Genomic DNA, 20978 nt, shown 5'->3' with positions numbered 1-20978 from the left:
TAACAGCATCTGGTATAGAGCTCTCCAAGAAGATCCTGTTAAAAACATACAGGGAGTGATATCTGATATCGTACAAGTAGGGATAGAACAGGGCTATGTGGGTGCGAGAGAAGGTGAATTCCTTATCAAAAAATTCCACAGGACTACTGTCCTGTACTTCCTCCCAAAGATTCACAAAAATCTTAAGGAGCCCCCAGGACGACCGATCGTTTCTGGGTGCGACTCATGCTTGGAGCCCTCAGCAAAATATGTGGATTTCTTCCTAAAACCTTTTGTAAGCCAAGTTAAATCATATCTAAGAGACACGATGGACTTTCTAGTAAAAGTGGAGGGAACAGAATTTAATCCATTGTCACAATTGCTGGTGACAATGGATGTTACGTCCCTCTACACCCAGATTCCCCAGGATGAGGCACTGGAGGTACTAGAGTTGTATTTGGAATCCCGTGACAGACCACACCGAGTTCCCACTAGTTTTATTTTAAAACTAGCGGAGATAGCCTTGAGGAAGAATTACTTTCGTTTTAACGAACAATTCTTTATGCAGACAAAGGGAACAGCTATGGGATGCCCTTATGCTCCAGAAATGGCTATACTGTACATGGCAGAGTTTGAAAAGAAGTTTGTTGAAAATGATAATCCATACAGTGTGCACATCAAGCAATGGTTGCGCTACATCGACGACGTGTGGCTTCTGTGGCAGGGGAGCCACACTGAACTGATGGAGTTCCATGCTTGGCTTAATGCCAAACATCCAGACATTAAATTCACTGTTGAATACAGCGATAAAAAAATGACGTTTCTGGATGTTGAAATTGTGTGTAATGAAGGGCAGTTAATCTCTACGCTACATAAGAAAAAGACGGACAAAAACACAATGCTACATCACCGAAGTGCCCATCCGAGAAATCTGAGGGCAAACCTCCCATATGGACAGCTACTCCGGATTAGGAGGAACTGTACGGAGTTGGACGACTATGACAGACATGCAAGTACATTCTGCATGGAACTAAAAGAAAGAGGGTACCCAAAGAAACTGCTGAAGCATTCGTTTAAAAGAGCGCGATATACGCCACGGGAATGTCTTCTACAAACCAAAACCAAAAACGAATTGGATAGATTAGTCTGTTACCACATTTGGGCCAGACACTAATAAACTTAGACAGGTGGTCCTGAAAAATTGGCACCTTCTAGAAAATTTGGATTGCTCCTTTCCGCGTCCGCTTTTTGCGTACCGGAAGAATAGAAGCATTGGGCAACAAATAGTAAGAGCAGATATAGCTGTGCCCAAACCCAAAAGTGATTTACTAGCAAAGTGGGGAATGAAACCCATAGAGGGACATCATCGATGCGGCTCCTGTGCGGCATGTGTAAATACAATTGAAGGAACTGAATTCGAGCATGGAAGTGTGAGATGGAAACATCTCCCCTTCTCCAACTGTAAAACACGGAATGTGGTGTATGTTATTATCTGCCCGTGTTTAAAAATTTACATCGGCAAAACCACACAACAAGTCAACATACGCATAAGTCAACACAAATCAAGGCTGAAAAATAAAGTCCTGTCAGCCCCTATGGTGGAACATTTTCTTGAACATAACCATACTGAAAATGACTTCAGGTGGACAGTACTGTACGTTTTGCAACAATCAAGACCCATGGACCCAGATAGAATTTTACTCCAAAAGGAGGCGTACTTGATACTAAAATTCAATAGTACACTGACTGGGTTGAAATCGTTATCTGAAGTATCGAGACTATGAGAAATGAAAAGGTTTCTAACAAACTGTAATTCACCTTCTTTCGAAATCTAACATAGAACCTTGAATATCCAGAAAGGAACAGAACGTACATATATAACCCACTGTAAGATGGCCGCCATGCTCAAAGCGTCCTCTGCCTTTAAAGCCTGTCTCTAAGATGGCCGCGGAATCCACAGACTGATTTAGAAGTCACCAGATTGCCGCGCTGGAAGTAAGTAGGCTGAAATGGTTACCTTAACGTTAGCGAACACTAACTGACCCTTGTTTGTAAAAACTAATTGGGAATTTGTGTATAGGGAGAAGAACGCTGTCCCCGACTAAGAGCAGTGGGTAGATTGAAAAAAGAAAAAACATCGCGAGCAGCCAAGCCCGAATACATGAACGGAAGGTAGGCTTTAACTTAAGTAGTGAACGCTGTCTCTCTCCAATTGCAAGCGCAAGACTTCATATTACTTCACTGTTGGTTACAGGCTGCGAGTAGCTGACGAGGATTAACATCGCCAGTAGCAACAAGATATTGATAAAAGAATATTGCGTGATCAAGACAATATAGTGAGGTATGTCGAATGAGTGAATTCGTATTACCATATTACGAGGGTGTAATTGAGCATTACAACATCTTCCTGTTTGTTTAAAGGACGAATACTTCCTTTTAAAAAAACGGAAGATAATCTCTAAATTAATACTAGCGGACCGGCGGCTCCTGGATAACAGGTATTATTATTGACAGTGGTAAAAATAGAGGTAAGCTTGAAAAATAGAGACAAAAAAAGATTTAAAAAGGGTTCCTTTCCTTTATACACCTTTAGATGAACCTTTAAAGACAGAGCCCTGAAGAGAATCCGTAAAGTGATTAAACCGGATTCGAAACGCGTCGGCACAGACATCAGTTGCCAAATAAGCCACACAATAAATTTATGGCTTATGTTTGTATAGTGTAATATACTTTGTTGACTGCATTTATTTGCTGTTAATTTTGATCCTGAGTCCAAAGCGTGACTCTTGTCTTTTTGAGAAATCGAACACTTGTGTATAAATTTAAGGGAAATATGTGTATATATTTAAATGTTGTATTTGTGTTGTAGAATTGTACAGTCTTTATGTGTAAATGATACTGGACGGTAGGGTGTCCCTTTTGTACATGTAAATATTCAAAAATTAGAAACTAAAAATTCAAAATAAAAGGGTAAGAGTAAAACATACCCAACTAACCTAGTAGTTTCACTTGGTTTGTTCCTTAAAAGTGAGGATATAAAGTTATGTGTAGCCGGCAAAGTGTTTTTTGATACTCCAGTGACCAAGGCATGAAAAATAGAACTGTTTGTTGCACCTGTATCCATCAAAAACTCCACAGCCAAACCATGCACATCCGCACTAACATACGGACCGCGTTAATCTACAGGTATCGGAATTGGTCCCTCACTCTGTCCCTGGCTGCAAGACATCCCAGTCACCTAATCCGTGTCATAATCATCATGATAATACTGCCCCGCCTGAGGGTCATCCTAATAATTTTGATCAGAACAACCCCGCGAGGCCACAGCATTCGGAGTCCTGTCTTGACCAACCAACTCCACGACCCAGTCCTCGAGAATCTCATCGTCTTGGACCGCCACCTTCTGCAAAAGCACAGGAGAGCCACTACAATACGCACACTGATTAGGCCCTAAAGGCATGGTTACTGGCAGCCTGCTAGCCAGTGGAAGCTGTCGGGCCGAACCACCATGTCCTCTACTATTCCCCCTAGAAGTCTGCTACAACAACACCTTCATCTTCAAATCCTTGTGCTTCCTCATTTTCCCTGTGTTCATAATACTGCGCCATATTCAAAATAACAGAAGTGGAAGATGTGGACCAGGTGCTCTCGGAAGCCTGCAATCGGGTCGCAATCTAAAGAAGCAAATTGGAAACAAATCTATTAACAAACAATCGAACAACACCTTCGATCAACAAATCCTGTCCACTATAATCTAGAAACACATCTTCAAACCGAGTGACAAAATTAGACACACACTCATCTTCTGACGACAGGCAGATAACTTGTCCAAAATCAAGGGATAAGAGAATTCATATACGTAATGATACCCAGGGCAAGGCAAGTATCTCTGGTCTAACCTCATCACTTGGCTTCCGTTCCTGATCCCATACTTTAATTTGATCCCAGGTACCACCCAATTCTACAGCATGATCCGGTGGGTGTACCGGTCTCCAAATATCAACCGGAACTAGTAAGCCAAAGAACACTTCAATATCAGCAAGTGCCATCACTGTTGAAGAGGCAGCTTCAGTCAATTCTTTATAATAGGCAGTTGGATTATGCCTAGGATCAGGTAACTGAGTCTTAAGAGACAAGACTTCACTCCTTTTCCATGGAGTATAAACCCATTGTTCTTGAAAACGGGCCGCTGCCCCTGGTCTAGTAACAACATTGTGCTGATCCCGTAGCTCTGATATTTCAGGGTGATAGATAGGATGAAACTCCCGCATTGGAAAACTGAGATACCGGGGTGGGACTCTTCTCAAGCAATCTACCCCGATAAGCAACCAATGTCGCAACATTACCAAAATCTTGACCAGGCGCCATATCAGTAACATATGCATGATCCTTAATATCATATTGAATCTGCAGTGCTGCACCGTTGAAACACTGCTCCCAAAGACCGATCAAAGTAGCAGACATATGCTTAAGGGCATGATGTTGTACAAAAGGCTCATAATATTTCATCACACTCCACACATCTTCGGCACCATAAATGGGGTTTGGGCCCACAGCGCAGCCCGATTAGCCCCTACCTTTTTCTCTGCATCTCCCAACTCCGATCGCACATATGGACCCATTCGCTTTTTAAACTTCCTCCAGTCTCTATCTTCAAATCCACGTACTAGTGTCCCACTACTCGGTAATGTCGAAGGATGGAAGAACACTGTGGGAGTTGCAACAGAAGTAGCAGGCACTAATGTCGCTGCCGTCTGCTGCGTAACAGGTGTAAGAGCTGGCGAAAGGGACGCCGAAGCAATAGGTGTTGCAGGAGTACTCACAGTCATAGTTGCCACAGACGGCGAGGACAAAGAAAGGACAGGAGGTGCTGTGGCAGCTGGGGCTATGAGGGAAGACGGGATATATCCTCTGCAGGGCATATGGGGGTGAGGGTCGCGTATCAAATTGTTCCACAAACATATAATTTTCTTCTTGGGTCACATAAGATTTATCAATATTCAATCGAAACCTCCTATCTTCACGTTCGACCCCTATCTCTCGTTTCTCTCCATCATGTGCTACAGCTTTCTGAGTCAATGTTTACATTCTCCCCTTCCGGGCCGCTTTCTCTGCTTTCATTTGTGTCTGTTTAGCCTCCTTTTGCCACGTTCGAAGAGAATCAAACATAGACTGCCTGCTTCTTTTCCCAAACAACTTCTCCTATAAAAACCCAATTTTCTGTTCATCAAAAGTGGCCGTCAACAGCCACTGCAACTCGGCATTGTCCCTCGTATATTTGTGCCATAGCGTGCTAAAGATAATAGGGCCAAGGCAATGCTTCACATACATATCAAAGTTCGGAGTGCCTTTTAAAGGCGCTGGCTGACTTTCTTCCAATCGAGCATCTGGAGAGCAACGACGACAACAAGAACCAGGCATTTTCAAAAGTGAGCCAAATTCGTTGTGTGGCCTTGCAAAGTGTTCGCAATCATTTTGTACCAAAATCAGTCCTCAGACCGTGCCAAATACAAACCAAAATGGTACCATATCCACAGAGAACCAAAACAAACTAACCTGGTGCACACAGGTCAAACAAATGTATTCTCCACTGCCGACTCTTTAGACCAAACCATCAGATCCAAGGGTTTCGCCATTCAGGACTCAAGTCGGGATGACATGTAGGCGAGGCAACCTCTGGCGGGACAGAAGGGGCAGCTGCGAGTTCAGGAACCCTCTCATGCATGCACCCATGGTCGGTCCGTCCGAACAGACAGTGGCCTCGACCTCCCCACCAGTCCTCAGGAAGGGATGGGCCACTCGCCCGATGGAGTTCCTGTTCGGGCACCAACTGAAGAAAGTGACCCCATTCGGGCATCCTGGGTGACTCGCAACCACCTCTCAGCCTTCCACACAAATGAAGAGTCGGTCAGACAGAGAATACAAACCAAGCATATTTATGCAGATACACTTGAGCGGAACCCAGTCTGCCCAGTCTCTGTGGATTGCTGCAGAGGGACTTAAATCAGCAAACATGGTGATACATTATGTACGATTCAGAACCACTGAAGGCACGCCCAGAATGGAAAATTTAAATATGGAGGTAGCTACACAAAGAAGGTACAGAAGGATAAGTTTCGATCCTGAGACCAAGCACACACTATCTCTATGCCAAGGTTGTTCTGCCTGTGCCCACCGCTGGAATATTGGGAGCAGGCCTCTATGTAGTGGGAAAGGCATGCGCCAATGAGAACAGTGTATTCATTGGTACAGCAAGGCCCAAACTTGGATAAAATTAAAACTACCAAAGCGGCTTCTCGCAGAGAGAGCGATTATTTTCGATAATGGCTCAAAATGGTGGCATAAAATGGTGTAGCGAATGCTAACTTTCGCAGAACAATATAGAAGCAACATAGCTAAGATATTTTTATTCTAAAAAAGTGTCCTTGCATTAAGTGCAGCTATACGGCTTTCGAGAATTCTTAAGATTTTATTAGGACAAGAAATAGTATCCCTGGAAAATATTTGTGAACTGCATTTTAGCATGAGCAAATATGCAAGTTTAGATTTACCCATGTGAAAATCTGAGTGTTTGCAAGTTCACTTTCCCTCCAACCAGTTTTTCCCCAACTCTGGAAGAAGGTTTACGGCTGCCATTGTCAGGAGTAAATTTACAACATTTCGCAGTATGGAAAAAGATTAGAGAAGGGTTGCTAAAAACCCTTAAAACATGCAAGTTAGTAGGTTTGCACAGACTCAAAAGTGCATTCTAACTTTGGAACTATTGCTTACCACTACCTTCAAACCCACTATGCAGATCTACGGAAACGTGGCAACATAAAGGGATTTCAAGTATTCAAACACTACTGTGGTATGAGCCATTGCATAATCAGAGAAGCTATGTCAATGCGCTTATATAATGAGATTGCTGCCGTAATTTGTCACTGCACTACACGGCACCAAAGGGGCAAGTGGATTTTGTTACAGGGCAAGTAGATTTATCAAGCAACCTACACCATGGACAAGTAGAAATTTGATTAACATTCCACACCCATTTACACAATTGATACTGGCTGCCCTTGAATAACTCTTTGTATCTCTTGTAAATTTGAAAGCACTCTGTTGCCCCTGTGGCAAGGTAAACATGCCAAGCAATTCAATTTTAATTTCATGCATTTGTCCTCAACATTTTCTTATCTTTTTGCCTTACTGCTCCCCTTATTGGCAACTCCTCAAACCCACCTTTTCCAAGTCCCAGCAATTAGAAGCCTTGCTTGTCTGAGGCCCCATTTATCCACCCACCACACCAACACAGGTGTCATGTTGTTACACCTTTTGGGGTTCTGCCATTCCAGTGATTCCCCCAAAGCTAGATGCTAATAACATATTTATCCCGGTCAATAAGGTCATTCAAAAAACGTTGTGCCATGTTACATTCTGCGAATATCTGTATTCTCCCATTTTGTAGCTCTTTCAGTGCCTATGTTATACACAACCTTGCTCTGCCTTCTCACTTTTAACGTATTCAGTCTCATCCTCACGCTTGGAAGTTCTAAGCAAGGATTCTTAAATGACTAGCTCAGCAGATGGTAGTTTACATTTCTTTTTTCTTTTTTCTCAGAAGAAAGATGGGAAATTGTAAGTCTAAGTTTAAGTTTCTGTGACATGTACTCTCAATCAAAGCAATGCACGTAGAAAATCTATACAAGCCACGCAAACTAGGGTTAGATCAACTTTAGATGCACATTACAATAGAGGACATGGCTTTCCACAGCAATAGTGCATTAAATGTATTTGCTGAATAAATGTGCACAGAATTCAAGTAGGTGTGCAGGTACATGTTATATCAAATCACAAAAACAGCCGAAATGTACTGAATTCATTAGAAAAGGTCAAAATTGCAGATTGAATTATTATATATTTTTTTTAAACAACACCACAGGGGTTTATCGGCAAAGGAAGTTGCCTTTGCTAATTGGGTAAGAAAACTATTCACTGACGGAATAAGAAATAATTCCCAAATGAGTGTACACCTCGATTTAAACCAAGACAAAAGGCCAGGGTTGTTCAGAGGTCAGTTTCTAGTTCCATCACCATCAGTAGCACTTTTATCAGCAAAAAGTGTTAACGACAGTTAGCTCACCTGTAAATCATGTTTTCCTTCAGGGCAAACTCCACTGAAAGCATAAGCACTTCAATAGTGCCGCCCACACATGAGATTCCAGATAACTTTTAAAAAGAAAATATATTTTGCATGTGCTTTTGCCACAAAAACAATTTAAATAACACAATTTTGCAGTCTAATAAAATATGATATGCCCACTCATTCCATGTAGGTCCTTAAAAAAATTAAACCCTATTAAAAATATATAAACATCACCAGTGGAAATAGGTATAAAAAAAACTCTTCACAAACTTTTTGTTAAAGGAAATGAATACAAGAAAAAGAGCAATGTCGCCATATAGGCTGCAACCATATAAGACAGAAAACCGACAATCCAGTCCTCCAGTATCCCACCATGTTCTCACAGTGGCAAGGAGACACCAGAGTAAACAAGCATTGGCATAGCCAATAGGTCTCAACTTTAGACCTCATACGTGTTTAGCCATGCAACAGTTGATGTTGTTGCACCAAGGATATTGTGCTGGATAACTAAACACTTATAAGGTCCCAAAGGCGAGACCTATTGGCTATGCCAATGCTTGTTAATACACTGTATCCACAGTCCCCGCTGACCATGGCCTGTGGTCATGCACACATGGACCAGTTTGGAGTTCGCTTCACTGTGGTAATAAACTGCAGTTTGATCTTTGCACTATACTAATTCATGTGTAAGTGTGCACTGATTAGTAGATTTGCACTACCGGGCCACATTTATTTTCGCTGCCATGGTGCACTTAAATGAAATGTGAGTTCACCTTTGGTTTCCAGCAATGACACCAACGCCACGTCCACTACACTCACTGCTTCTGAAGACGGTGCACATCACCATCCGGTAGGTCCTGTCCAGCTCCGTTCTCTCCTCTGCATCTTTAAACACCTCCTCTGCTTCTGAGGTCAGGCGTCTGAGGATGGGCAATATGTGACTGTGATTGGTGGATCTGGTGAAGTTGGAAAGATACAGAAGACGTGTGGTTGGGGTTTGGCTTTTCCTTAAGTCAGATTGAAGGGGATTGTATAAGGTTGTAGAGTGGTTTTGTGTGGACTGTGTGAGGGTGTTGATGTCAAGTCCTTCAAATGTACACTTCTGATGGCATTGGCAGAGAAAGGGCACTGGTGCATGCCTGCCCACCTGAAGGACATGGCACCAGGGTAGGCTCCCTTTCTAGGTCACATAACACAAAGGGGCGCCATTCTCTGCATGTGACATATCCTTTGCCTATGACATCACACACTTGTGCAGCTCTCTGCCTGCGACTTCCTACAAAGTAGTCTTTCTCTTCTCTGTCTATGACATCACACGCATGCGTCCCATTCTTTGCCCTGACACCACACGTCCTCTTCTTACCACACCTCACACGTTAAGTGACAATAAAACAGACCAGCTCAAGCCTAGAGTGTCGCCATAAGGACGTACATGTGCCTACAATGTGCAGAACTTACATTCAGGTAGAGGGGTCTTTAAACCAAACAGATTGTTTTCAGGTTTAACCCTGATTGTGTCTTCATTTTTTTTTTAAACCTTACTTCTAACATTTTTTATGGCATATCTGGGATGATGTATTGTTGTCACGTACAGAATCATCACATTGTTGTCGGGCACTACTTAGAGAATCACACTTAACATTTAAAAGGACACTGGTAACTTCCAAAACATCCCCCGGGACCCATTCATTATTTTTGTATTTTGTCAAGACTTATCTACACACCACCACGTGATTAGATTGAACAATTTGTATAGTGCACAGATCTGTCTCTCGGGCTCTGAAACAACAGGAAACGCAGTGGTGTCACAAGGATGATAGGCTGACCCTTCTGAGATTTGAATTGTCATATGCAGGATAAACACACATCTTTGCCGAAGCAGCTGAACTGTCCATGCTGTCTGCCATTCCAAGTAAGCATGCCATCCCAGATGTACTCTTTTTTAAGTTGACCTGGACTTTTGCAGGGTATTTCATGATTTGGTCTGGCTAGTCACCTTTAGCTGCGACCTGACTGCACATCAATACAACACACTGGGGAAACAACACACTAAATTTAGAAAGGGGCTTTGGCTTGGCCCTTTCAAACCACTAGATTGTTACGGTGCAGTGCCAGATGGGCAACGCCCACTGGGCTCTATTGCTGTAGAGTGTGGACCATATGGACACTCACAAGTCAGTTTTGTGGTCTAAATGACAGACGTTTGTTATGCGATTTAATGTTGCTTGTTTATTTTAAAGTTTTATATAGCGCGAACCAGACTCTTGCGGGTATCAGAGCGCTTTACAGGGAAGGTGTCATAGTTACATAAATACAAAGGAAATAACATAGGGTTCAATGTTGGTCCGTGATAGTATAAAACCTACATGGGTATAAGATGCATTACAAAACATTCAATGTATATCAAGCAAAATATAGATACAGTATCAAGGAGACCTGACTGGACAATAGACAATAAACGGTTCTATGAAGAAGATACGTTGTGTAGCAATATAACAGTAGTCCATGCTCAAGTGAATTTAGCCATGAGAAGTGATTTAACGTCTTTTTTTAAAAATGCTGTAGAAGGATTAAGTCTGGTTTCTGGGGGTAGAGCATTCCATATTCTGGGCACCATCCCTGAAAAGGTTCGGGTACATGTTTTCTTCTTGTTGAATTTTTGCGGTTTCAGTAGAAGGGTTTTAGCACTTCTTGAAGCTCTAACCCCTCATGAGGGCGCCAGTTTCTGTACCAAATAGCTAGGTGCGTTGTGGTAAATGGCTTTATGCATCATACATGCTATTTTCAGATGTATTCTAGCTTCAAAAGGCAGCCAAATAGGGGATTTTAGGTCAGGAGATATGTGGGAGCTTCTTTTGGAGCCTGTGATAAGTCTTGCTGCAGCATTGATTGAGGCTCTTAGAGGGGTCGTGCAGCTCTGGGCAGGCTGCAGAGAGAGATACTCCCATAGTCAATTCTTGGGATGATTAGATCTTGTACTGACAGTTTGAAGTCCTTTTCCTGCAGGAAAGGTTTCAGTTTTCTCAGAGTATGTACCTGAAAATGTGCTCCTTTGTCGCGTTGCTGATGTCTTTTTGCATATTGAGGTTTCTGTCCAGTGTAATTCCCAGCGATTTTGCTGAGTCAACGATGAGAGGTTGGCAGTTGAGTGCAGTAAGGTGTTTGATCAATTCTAGCATTCTGGGCACTAGAGCGGGAGGAGCGATTAGGAGGAATTCGGTTTTGAGGGCATTCAGTTTTGGATGGTTTTCAGCCAGCCAGGTCTGAGTTTTTCCGAGAGTTGTGTTGAGCGCTTCAATGACTTCTAGGGTATGGATCTTAAGGTTTAATAGTGTGTCATCAGCGCACATGTGATATTGCACGTTAGACGAGTTGAGAATTTCAGTGAGTGGTTCCATGAATAAATTGAACAGTGTCAGAGATAGTGAAGATCCTTGAGGGACACCTAACGTGACCGAGACGGGTTTCGACAAAGAGTGGTTGACCTTAAATTGTTGCGATCTGTTTTGGAGGAACAAAGTGAACTAATTTAGAACTGATCCAGACAGTTCCATTCTGTGTTTCAGAAGGTCTATCAGGTTTTTGTGTTTGACGTGTTTGTTGTATTGACCTTGAAAGGATAAACAGCTCAGTCGAACCTGCGACCATGGGATCAATCACGGTCTCCGTAATGGAAGGATCGGTCAATGGAGCCACCAAAGCTGGCTACTGACTTCCTTTCTCGCACTAGGTTATGTGGCCGCAGCTCTGCGTGGCTCCTGAGGGAGGAGGGGGTAGCTCTCACCGCTTACATGACTTTTATGTGTACAGGATATTTTCTTATAAAATCGGCTTTCTAACCACTGGATTGTTACGGTGAAGTGGCAGACGTGCAACGCCCACTGGGCACTATTGCTGTAGAGTGTAGACCATATAGACACTCACAAGACAGTTTCTTGTTATCCGAGTTTATGGTGTTCGTTGTGTCGACCTTGAAAGGATAAATAGCGGGGTCGAACCTGCGATCATGGGCTCAATCACGGACCCCGTAATGGAAGGATCAGTCAACAGAGCCACCAAAGCTGGCTACTGACTGCCTTTCTCGCCCTGATTGCACCGGGTTATGTGGCCGCAGCTCTGCAGGGCTCCTGAGGGAGGAGGAAAGCTCGAGAAAAAAAAAACAGCTGGCCCCTGCGAGCACCGTTGCTCGCAGAGGGAGAGCACGGGAAGCATCTCATCAATGCAAACAGCCCTGCAGGGAATGAGAGTGCTGGTGCTGAAGCGCGCACATGAAAGCTCATTAGAACTAGAAGAAAAGAACAAGATGGCGTCGGCCTGTCCAGATGGGCCGTCCTAAAAGTGGACAAGGCGGTAACCGAAAAGCCTGGATTTCAATCATGCGCCAGTGTTTAACCTAAACGATGACAAGTGCCAATTGAAAACAAGGGCAGGGCTTAAAGTCCCTTTCGAAACTGTACTGATTCCAAAAGGCCCTCACATGGCGAGAGCAGCTCGAGACCTAAAAACACAGTTTGGGGTCAACATTCCATGAAGATCAAGGAAGGCACTGTAGCTACTTGTTCGCCAAACAAAGGCTGTTCCTATATTTAAGGAACGTTTTAGAGCATAATTCCTTCAGGTCTTTCCCAGCTAATTATTCCAAAGAAAAATAAGCAATTTTACATAGGGTAATATTGCAGGCAAAAATTACCACATAACACGTAATATCAAAATAGGTGGACACTCTGGTTTCAAAGGGGGATTTCAAGTTTTGGAACTGCTTTCTCCGCAAACCATGCTTTGACTACAGCAAGATAGGTTTGAAAGTGACTGGCTCTGTAGGGTTCTTTAAACGTAATTTAACCACTCCAAGCTTTATTTAACATGGAGCTTATCCAGTCAAAATAATAATCAACCTAAAAGAGCCAGGAATCACATTTCTCAGATCTGTAACCCTCTTACAAAGATCTAATAAGGATGATGTACTTCATTTCATAATGCAAAAGAACACAAAGCTACCCGCTGTACTAATCAGTGACTTGGTAAATTACAACACAGAAAAAAAACACTGTGGTTTACTGTGGACTCAGTTTTAATAAAACATTAGAATTATTCAACACATAATCAGTATTATTTATAAGCTGGTATTATAAGGCATGATACACCTATTTTTAGAGATCCATTCAAAGAACCTGAATTCTCCTGAATTAACTGATAACAACTGGATTTCATATATGTCAAACCATGTTTCCCACTAACATCAATTTAATTCCACACCAGCAGTACAAGTTGTCTCCAAACATATATTTAATTACATTCTCTACCATGCCCTTAGCATGGACAGCCATAAGTACACCATGTTGTGTCCCCACACACTTCATTAACACGACCCAATAGAACCCGCCATCCCACAGATGACCATATGACCTGTACAAACACTAACTAGCACTGTACCCTGGCCCCAAAATCAACATGCAGGGCCCAACATCTAAATGTCTGTGCCCTTTGATCACACAATCACCACTACCAGACCCAACATAAAAAATTATTTCCTTGCTCCAGCACCCACACCATCATAAGGCTCTGCAGCCATTATCATGGTCATAATAAGGGCACGAGTCGGGTGTACATGCAGGTAGACTGCGCCCACCCACATTTTTCACAATGTGAACGCCATCCACCCTGCCAAGAACTTGAGTCCCACTGAATAATGTGCTGAAATCGTCCCAGTGTAATTTCCAAACACCGGAACACTTTCAGCAGCGCCTGCACGTCTGCTTTCCATTTGCAACAAGCAACAATATGCAGGCGGGAACAGGATGGGGCTTTCTCATTTAAGACTCCTGCTGGGTCGTTAACAAAGGCCGAATTTGAGGAGTCATCAGGCCTCCTTTTGTTCGAGTCTCTTGGCTGGGTGCAGTCAGGAGCCTCACACCTGATGCAAATGAAGCGTAGGGGAAACAAAGGATCACACCTCGTTAGCACTTCACACATATTTTAGAGATGTAGCTTTTCACTATGTTCAGTCCCTGTTTAGGAAATATGCATGCACTGTAAGAATATCAGATGTGTTGGTCTTTCCCAGTATTTACAACAAAACAAATTGTATTTATAAAGAGCTTACGTTCCCTGAGGAAGCTTTGAAATAATTTAAGTACCACTATTTTTTTTTGTAAAGCCCAACTCATTCCAATGCAGGGTGTCAGAGCGCTTTACATCAACATGTGCATATTACATGTACAATAAATTACATGTTTGTAAATTAATGTACAGGATGTGTTACATAAAACTGGGGGATTGCAAGGTGTAGACGTCACATATCATCTTCCATAGCTCACAGTGCTATTATCCTCGCAATGCGCTCAAACGTACACATGATAGACCTGCTAAACATGTATGTGAGGGGGGCTTTAGATATGAAATCACTTCTTGTGATGCCACTTTGTGTAAAGTCGTGGCTTGTGATGTCACTTTCTATGATGTCAATTCCTGTGATGTCCTGCGCTGTGATGTAGTGCGCTGTAATGTCATGGGGCTGTGATGTCGCGGGGCCGTGATGTCGAGGGGCCGTGATGTCGAGGGGCCGTGATGTCGAGGGGCCGTGATGTCGAGGGGCCGTGATGTCGAGGGGCCGTGATGTCGAGGGGCCGTGATGTCGCGGGCCCGTGATGCAGCGCGCCGTGATGTCACGGGCTGTGAAGTCGTGGGCCGTGATGCAGCAGTCACTTGCATACTGCCTAACTAGGTTAGTCCCCCCACTTCTTTTTTTAGGACTTGTGCCCTGGTCATAATGATTATTGTCACTGCAGAAAGGAGTGTATGTTCACATAGGTGTTTCATGAGACTGAAAAGGTCATGCACTATGGTAAGACACAAAACTACTTTGGAAAGAGATGGACAGTATGACTCTTTCTGAAGTGAAGTCACTTCCTTAGGCAATAATTTTCTTTACAAGGAGAAAGTCAGTACAGATTTTAAGCATTCACCCAGTCAATGATGATAATAGCATGGCAAATGCCAAAGATATTCTTTAGCCGACTGCAGATTATGCTGCGGATTTTATGCTCGGAGTGTTTCTACTAGGACAGCAGGTGCAATTATGTACACTGTCGGAGGACCACAATCTCTCTTCAAAGCAACCGTTTAAATCTAAGGCAAAAAAGTACCTTCAGAAGATTTAAGGTATAGACTGACCGAATGATATCATTATCAACAGCTGGAGCGTAGGCCTCCACCAGAAACTCTGATCCATAACCTTAACCCCTTACATCCCCACACACTTCACCTGCTTCTTAGTTTCACAAGTCTCTCAGCTGTCCTGTCTGAGAAAGGTAGACACCAAGACATTTGAGTCCCTTGGAGCTACCTAAAAGAGAACATGCAATTGCTTTTGAAAGCAATCTATTCAGTGGAGGGTAGTGGGAAAGGTGTGCATGTAAGGTTCTCTCACACATTTCCTCTCTTGCATCAATACGTTCACTTACATCGCCAGGGCTGATGGTCAGCAAGTCATCATCCTCTTCGGAATCCTGGCCTGATTCCCGGCCCTTTGAGGAATGAGGATTTGAAGGATGGATCCAGATCTCCAAGCGAGTAGTGTCTTCCCCAGAGTATCCACATGTGGTTTTTCTGTTATTCCCCCGACGGCATGGGCTGAGTTCCAGCTCCTGCCTCTTTCTCAACTCAATCTGCTCGGCCTGGAGAAAACGACAAAAGATGTGCAAGACTGAGGGCTAAAAGCGGCTTCTGTCATGTTACGCCACCACTTCTGTACTGTCCCTATGCATGAACATTGATCTGTGCAGGGAACATGCAATTGTACTCCTTGCACAACACACAGCCTATGCACGCTCCTACATGGTGTACAAGTCAATATGCACATTCCTATACAGTGCACATACCAAACACACTACCACATTTACATTACAGCAGGATACACATATAGCACATTCAAACACTTTGCATGCCCACGTTACCTAGCACTTGAGGTTATGTGATAAACCGATATCTGCTCTGAAAACAAACTGGTATTACCTGGCAAGTATGTTTCATGCTTAAAGCAATACCAGGTATCAACACCAGTTCAGACTCATGCTTTTTCAACCATTTTTCAGCCTCATCTCTCATCTAGAGGGTTTCTTATGAATTAATAAGCATTTGGCTATCTCTTGAGCTTTTTCTCCTATTTAGGAGTCCTGGACAGCCCATACCTCACTAGCTTCAAGACATTGTAGGCGCTCTAATGTTGTCGAACTATCTAGGGAAGACTCTACACAGACAAGGTCAACTTTTACATAGCCAACAACTTCTCTACCCGCTTGCAGGGTTTTAGAAGCCCCTCAACCGTCCTCTGGCCATCAGCTACAGGGACATGCAACCTCCCTGTCCTGTCAGATCAGAATGAGCTGTTTTGCTACCTGTACCCTGCCATAAATATTTATTTGACCGTTCGAAGTTAATTTATCATGGGGACACTCTTTCATCAGTTGTTCTCATCAAACAAAAAAAGAATGTCGGGAAAATCAGCTTATTTTTCCAGAAATTACTGCAGGTTGCTGTTGCTCAGTAAAGTGCTCCCTCTTGAATGAGTTATAATCTCACTTCTATATCAAAGCATCAGACTAAACTCTTTGAAGTCTGATGGCCAAACACATTCCAAACTCTAACCAACGGAGGATGCTTGTCTTCCCAGACATCTCTTATGTTTATTTAAAATCCCATTGGGTACATATAACACACAAGACACAGCACTCCTTTCACAGGCACCCCTGGCGAAGTGAACACAACATAAAGCTCTTTACAGGTGTGCACACACCCATTCTGTATGTTCCTACAGTGCGAGTACATTCAATATGCATGCTCTGGGCAGTACACACATACCTTGCGCTTGGTTTCCTCAAACAGGCTCATCAGGCTTTCCTTGGCGGTCAGGATAGGATTACTGGCAGCCAAACTGCGCATGTAATAATACACTGCGTCTAGCTTTCTCCGCTTCAAGTAAATGGAACACAAAACACAATGCAATAAGAGACAATCTAGATGTGAGACATAATAACCATTACAAAAACAGTTTCACACCAAGAAACAATGAAAATGTGTAGGGCAATATTCAGGTAAAATTGTAAAAAATGCTATTTCTGGCTCTGATGTGAAACGGTTTGAATTTATTGACATAAGTAAGCAGAGCACCATGCCAGTCTTTGGACAATATAGCCCTGACCCTGCTTTCTGCAAGATTGGCTCCATCTGCCAACAGTGCTATTAGTTCCCAGGTCATTACATAATCCCTTTCACCAGTGACCAACAACTCGCCCCATCACAGAACACCATAATGGTTGGTGGTAAGTAAGGCAGATTCCAGCCCCTGCTACATCAACACAAACCACACCAGTTTGCATATCTACATTGTGTCCCACCATGAACAGAGTTGCTCACACATTCTACTTTTTAGCAAGGTTGTGGGAATGTGTACAGCTGACTAGTGACCACCTGAGCTTGGTCCAGCTCCTGCCCCCAAACAGGTAGTAAACAAGTATTTACAATGCAATGGTCTCGGCTTTGTTAAAGTTAGAGCTATTGGCATTGCTCATGACATTTTTATTTATGTTTTTGTTTTTAAATAAATGGCATTGTCATTTACAACGCCAATAGCTTAATCTCTCGCAAATACGAGACCTATTGCATTTGCACCCACACACATAGCCACACACACAAAGCCACCCACACACACATACAGAGCCACCCACACATAGACCCACCTACACACACACACACACAGAGCCACCCTCACACCTACCTACAAAAAAAACTACCCATATAGAGCCACACACACAGAGCCACACACACACACACAGACACACACACACAGACAGAGCCACACACACACACACACACACAGACAGAGCCACACACACACACACAGACAGAGCCACACACACACACACACACACAGACAGAGCCACACACACACACAGACAGAGCCACACACACACAGACAGAGCCACACACAGAGCCACACACACACACAGACAGAGCCACACACACACACAGACAGAGCCACACACACACACACACACAGAGCCACACACACACACACAGAGCCACACACACACACAGAGCCACACAGACAGAGCCACACAGACAGAGCCACACAGACAGAGCCACACACAGACAGAGCCACACACAGACAGAGCCACACACAGACAGAGCCACACACAGACAGAGCCACACACAGACAGAGCCACACACAGACAGAGCCACACACAGACAGAGCCACACACAGACAGAGCCACAAACACACAGACAGAGCCACAAACACAGACAGAGCCACAAACACAGACAGAGCCACAAACACAGAGCCACAAACACACACAGAGCCACACACACACACACACACACAGGGCCACACACACACACAGAGCCACACACAGAGCCACACACACACACACACACAGAGCAACACACACACACACAGAGCCACACACACACACACAGCCACTCTCACACACACACACACACACACAGAGCCACACACACACACAGAGCCACACATACACACACAGAGCCACACACACACACTCAGCCAAACACACACACACCGAGCCACACACACACACACACAGAGCAACACACACACAGAGCCACACACACACAGAGCTACACACACACACAGAGCCACACACACACACACACAGCCACACACACACACACACAGAGCCACACATACACACACAGAGCCACAGACAGAGCCAAACACACACAGACAGAGCCAAACACACACAGACAGAGCCACACACACACACAGAGCCACACACAGAGCCACAAACACACACACACAGAGCCACACTGTCACGGGGTCAAGACATGCCCCGTAACGGACTCTCAATCTCGCTTTCAGGACTGGTCCGGGCCCTTTAAGGATGGCCTGGACTTCCCGGACTGGAACTCCACCCCTATGATGGCGGAGTCCACAAGCCAATCGGAGTCAGGCACAGGGAGGACAAAGGCGGACCCGGAAGACGCGGAGTTGTGGATGGTGTGGCGCAAGTTGGAGCAGGGAAGCCGAAGAGAAGCCAACCACCTTGGAGGACTGGACGTGGAGGACGCCGGAGGAGGGAGACAACCCCGCCCCTGGAGCAACGGCCCAAGCTGTAGTCGGGGAAACTGGTATCCGCCTGCTGGACCGAGAGAACGAACCGGAGGCATTATCACAGGAAGACGCGTGGCTACACCAGGTACGGGAACGCTTGTGTACGTTGTTAAGCTTTAAACGAGCAGGGACCGGGTAACCTAGGGAGGAGGGAGGAGGGAGGAGGGAGGAGGGAGGAACTTGGCCGGGCACTGCGGTCTATTGAGCACAGCACCCTGCACATTCCGGGTTATACTCACTCTCCGGCATCTGGTGACTGTCTTTTGCCTTCCTCACGAGTGTTACCCTCACTCCCTTTCCCCAAGCCTTGAGAGGTATCGTGCTGTGAACTAACGGCCACGTTTCTTTTCCTTTTGTTTTGGGTTCGAGCGAGACGGGCCGAAGAGGAGGACTACGCCAGCCCGAGAACGGAAGCCACCCCCACCCCTCTCGCTAGGACCTTTGCCCTATGGATACAATTTTGAAATTCGGTCATTCTTTGACTTTGTAGAAACCACTCAATAAACAGTTATACCACACTTCAGTGTTGGCTCCTTCCCTCCTTGTGAACCCTTAAGGTTACACACACACATAGACAGAGCCACACACAGACAAAGCCACACACAGACAGAGCCACACACAGACAGACTTTTGTACCACTTTGTTCGCCATAAGTTGGCAGGGTATGCCCCTTGCTCACTTTGCCACTGGATTCAAGCAAGCCTGGCTGAAGACGACTGTAATGCCAGAAACCGGTCCTAGGAAGCTTGAATCTGGTCCAGGGAAGGCATGGCTTAGCAGTTCGGGCTGGACTGTTCCCATGAGGCACAGGGTCAGACTGATTTGCATATGGCCATGTCTGAACTGGGGTGGCAGAGTGGGCTAAAGAACGGTGATGGATTAAACCCAGATCTGTTGACTGGGTGTGAGTGTTTGATTGGTTCAGATGCTCCGTCCATCACCACCCCCTTTTGTACCACACACTGACCGAGCCACACACTGACCGAGCCACACACAGACCGAGCCACACACAGACCGAGCCACACACAGACCGAGCCACACACAGACCGAGCCACACACAGACCGAGCCACACACAGACCGAGCCACACACAGACCGAGCCACACACAGACCGAGCGAGCCACACACAGACCGAGCCACACACACACACACACAGACAGAGCCACACACACACACACACACAGACAGAGCCACACACACACAGACAGAGCCACACACACACAGACAGAGCCACACACACACAGACAGAGCCACACACACACAGAGCCATACACACACAGAGCCCCACGCGCACACACAGAGCCCCACACACACACACACAGACCCACACACACACACAGAGCCCCACACACACACACAGAGCCCCACACACAGAGCCCCACACACAGAGCCCCACACACACACATAGCCCCACACACACTCTGCCACAAAGGAATGTGTAACAGTTAGAAACTTGACACTCCATCTGTTCCGACTTGATTGGTTGCAAAGGCACCAGTTGTCTGTAAGCCCAGTCCTTTTCGGATTGGGGGCGTGTTTTTCTTTAGCGAAAGAAACGAAAAAAACACACCCCTCAATCCGAAAAGGACAGGGCTTACAGCGAAAAGAGATTGTCACAGAGACCTCTTCTCCAATGGCTGGCTGCCGTTTAGGAGGCCAGCCAATGGAGAAGAAGGGCGGGCCAGCCAATGGAGAAGAAGGGCGGGTTTAACCCTTGCTACTCTGAGACATAAGATCTCGCCAGCGA

At 44.8% G+C, this 20978-nt stretch overlaps 1 protein-coding gene across 4 annotated transcripts in view; it reads right to left on the bottom strand.

Moving 5' to 3' along the window:
* Window positions 1–20978, bottom strand: part of SMG6 (SMG6 nonsense mediated mRNA decay factor) — a 1202478-nt gene that overhangs the window by 916897 nt on the left and 264603 nt on the right. For all 4 annotated transcript variants that reach the window (XM_078680136.1, XM_078680134.1, XM_078680133.1 and 1 more), the window contains exons 7-8: window positions 16964–17074; window positions 15568–15780 (exon numbers count right to left, since the gene is read on the bottom strand). In XM_078680136.1, the coding sequence (XP_078536262.1) occupies window positions 15568–15780; window positions 16964–17074 (324 nt within the window). The remainder of the gene's footprint in view (window positions 1–15567; window positions 15781–16963; window positions 17075–20978) is intronic.

The sequence above is a fragment of the Lissotriton helveticus genome, chromosome 3_1, assembly GCF_964261635.1.
Source record: "Lissotriton helveticus chromosome 3_1, aLisHel1.1, whole genome shotgun sequence".
Taxonomy (NCBI): domain Eukaryota; kingdom Metazoa; phylum Chordata; class Amphibia; order Caudata; family Salamandridae; genus Lissotriton; species Lissotriton helveticus.
Note: the sequence above shows the minus strand (reverse complement) of the source record. Positions and strands in the feature narration are given on the sequence as shown.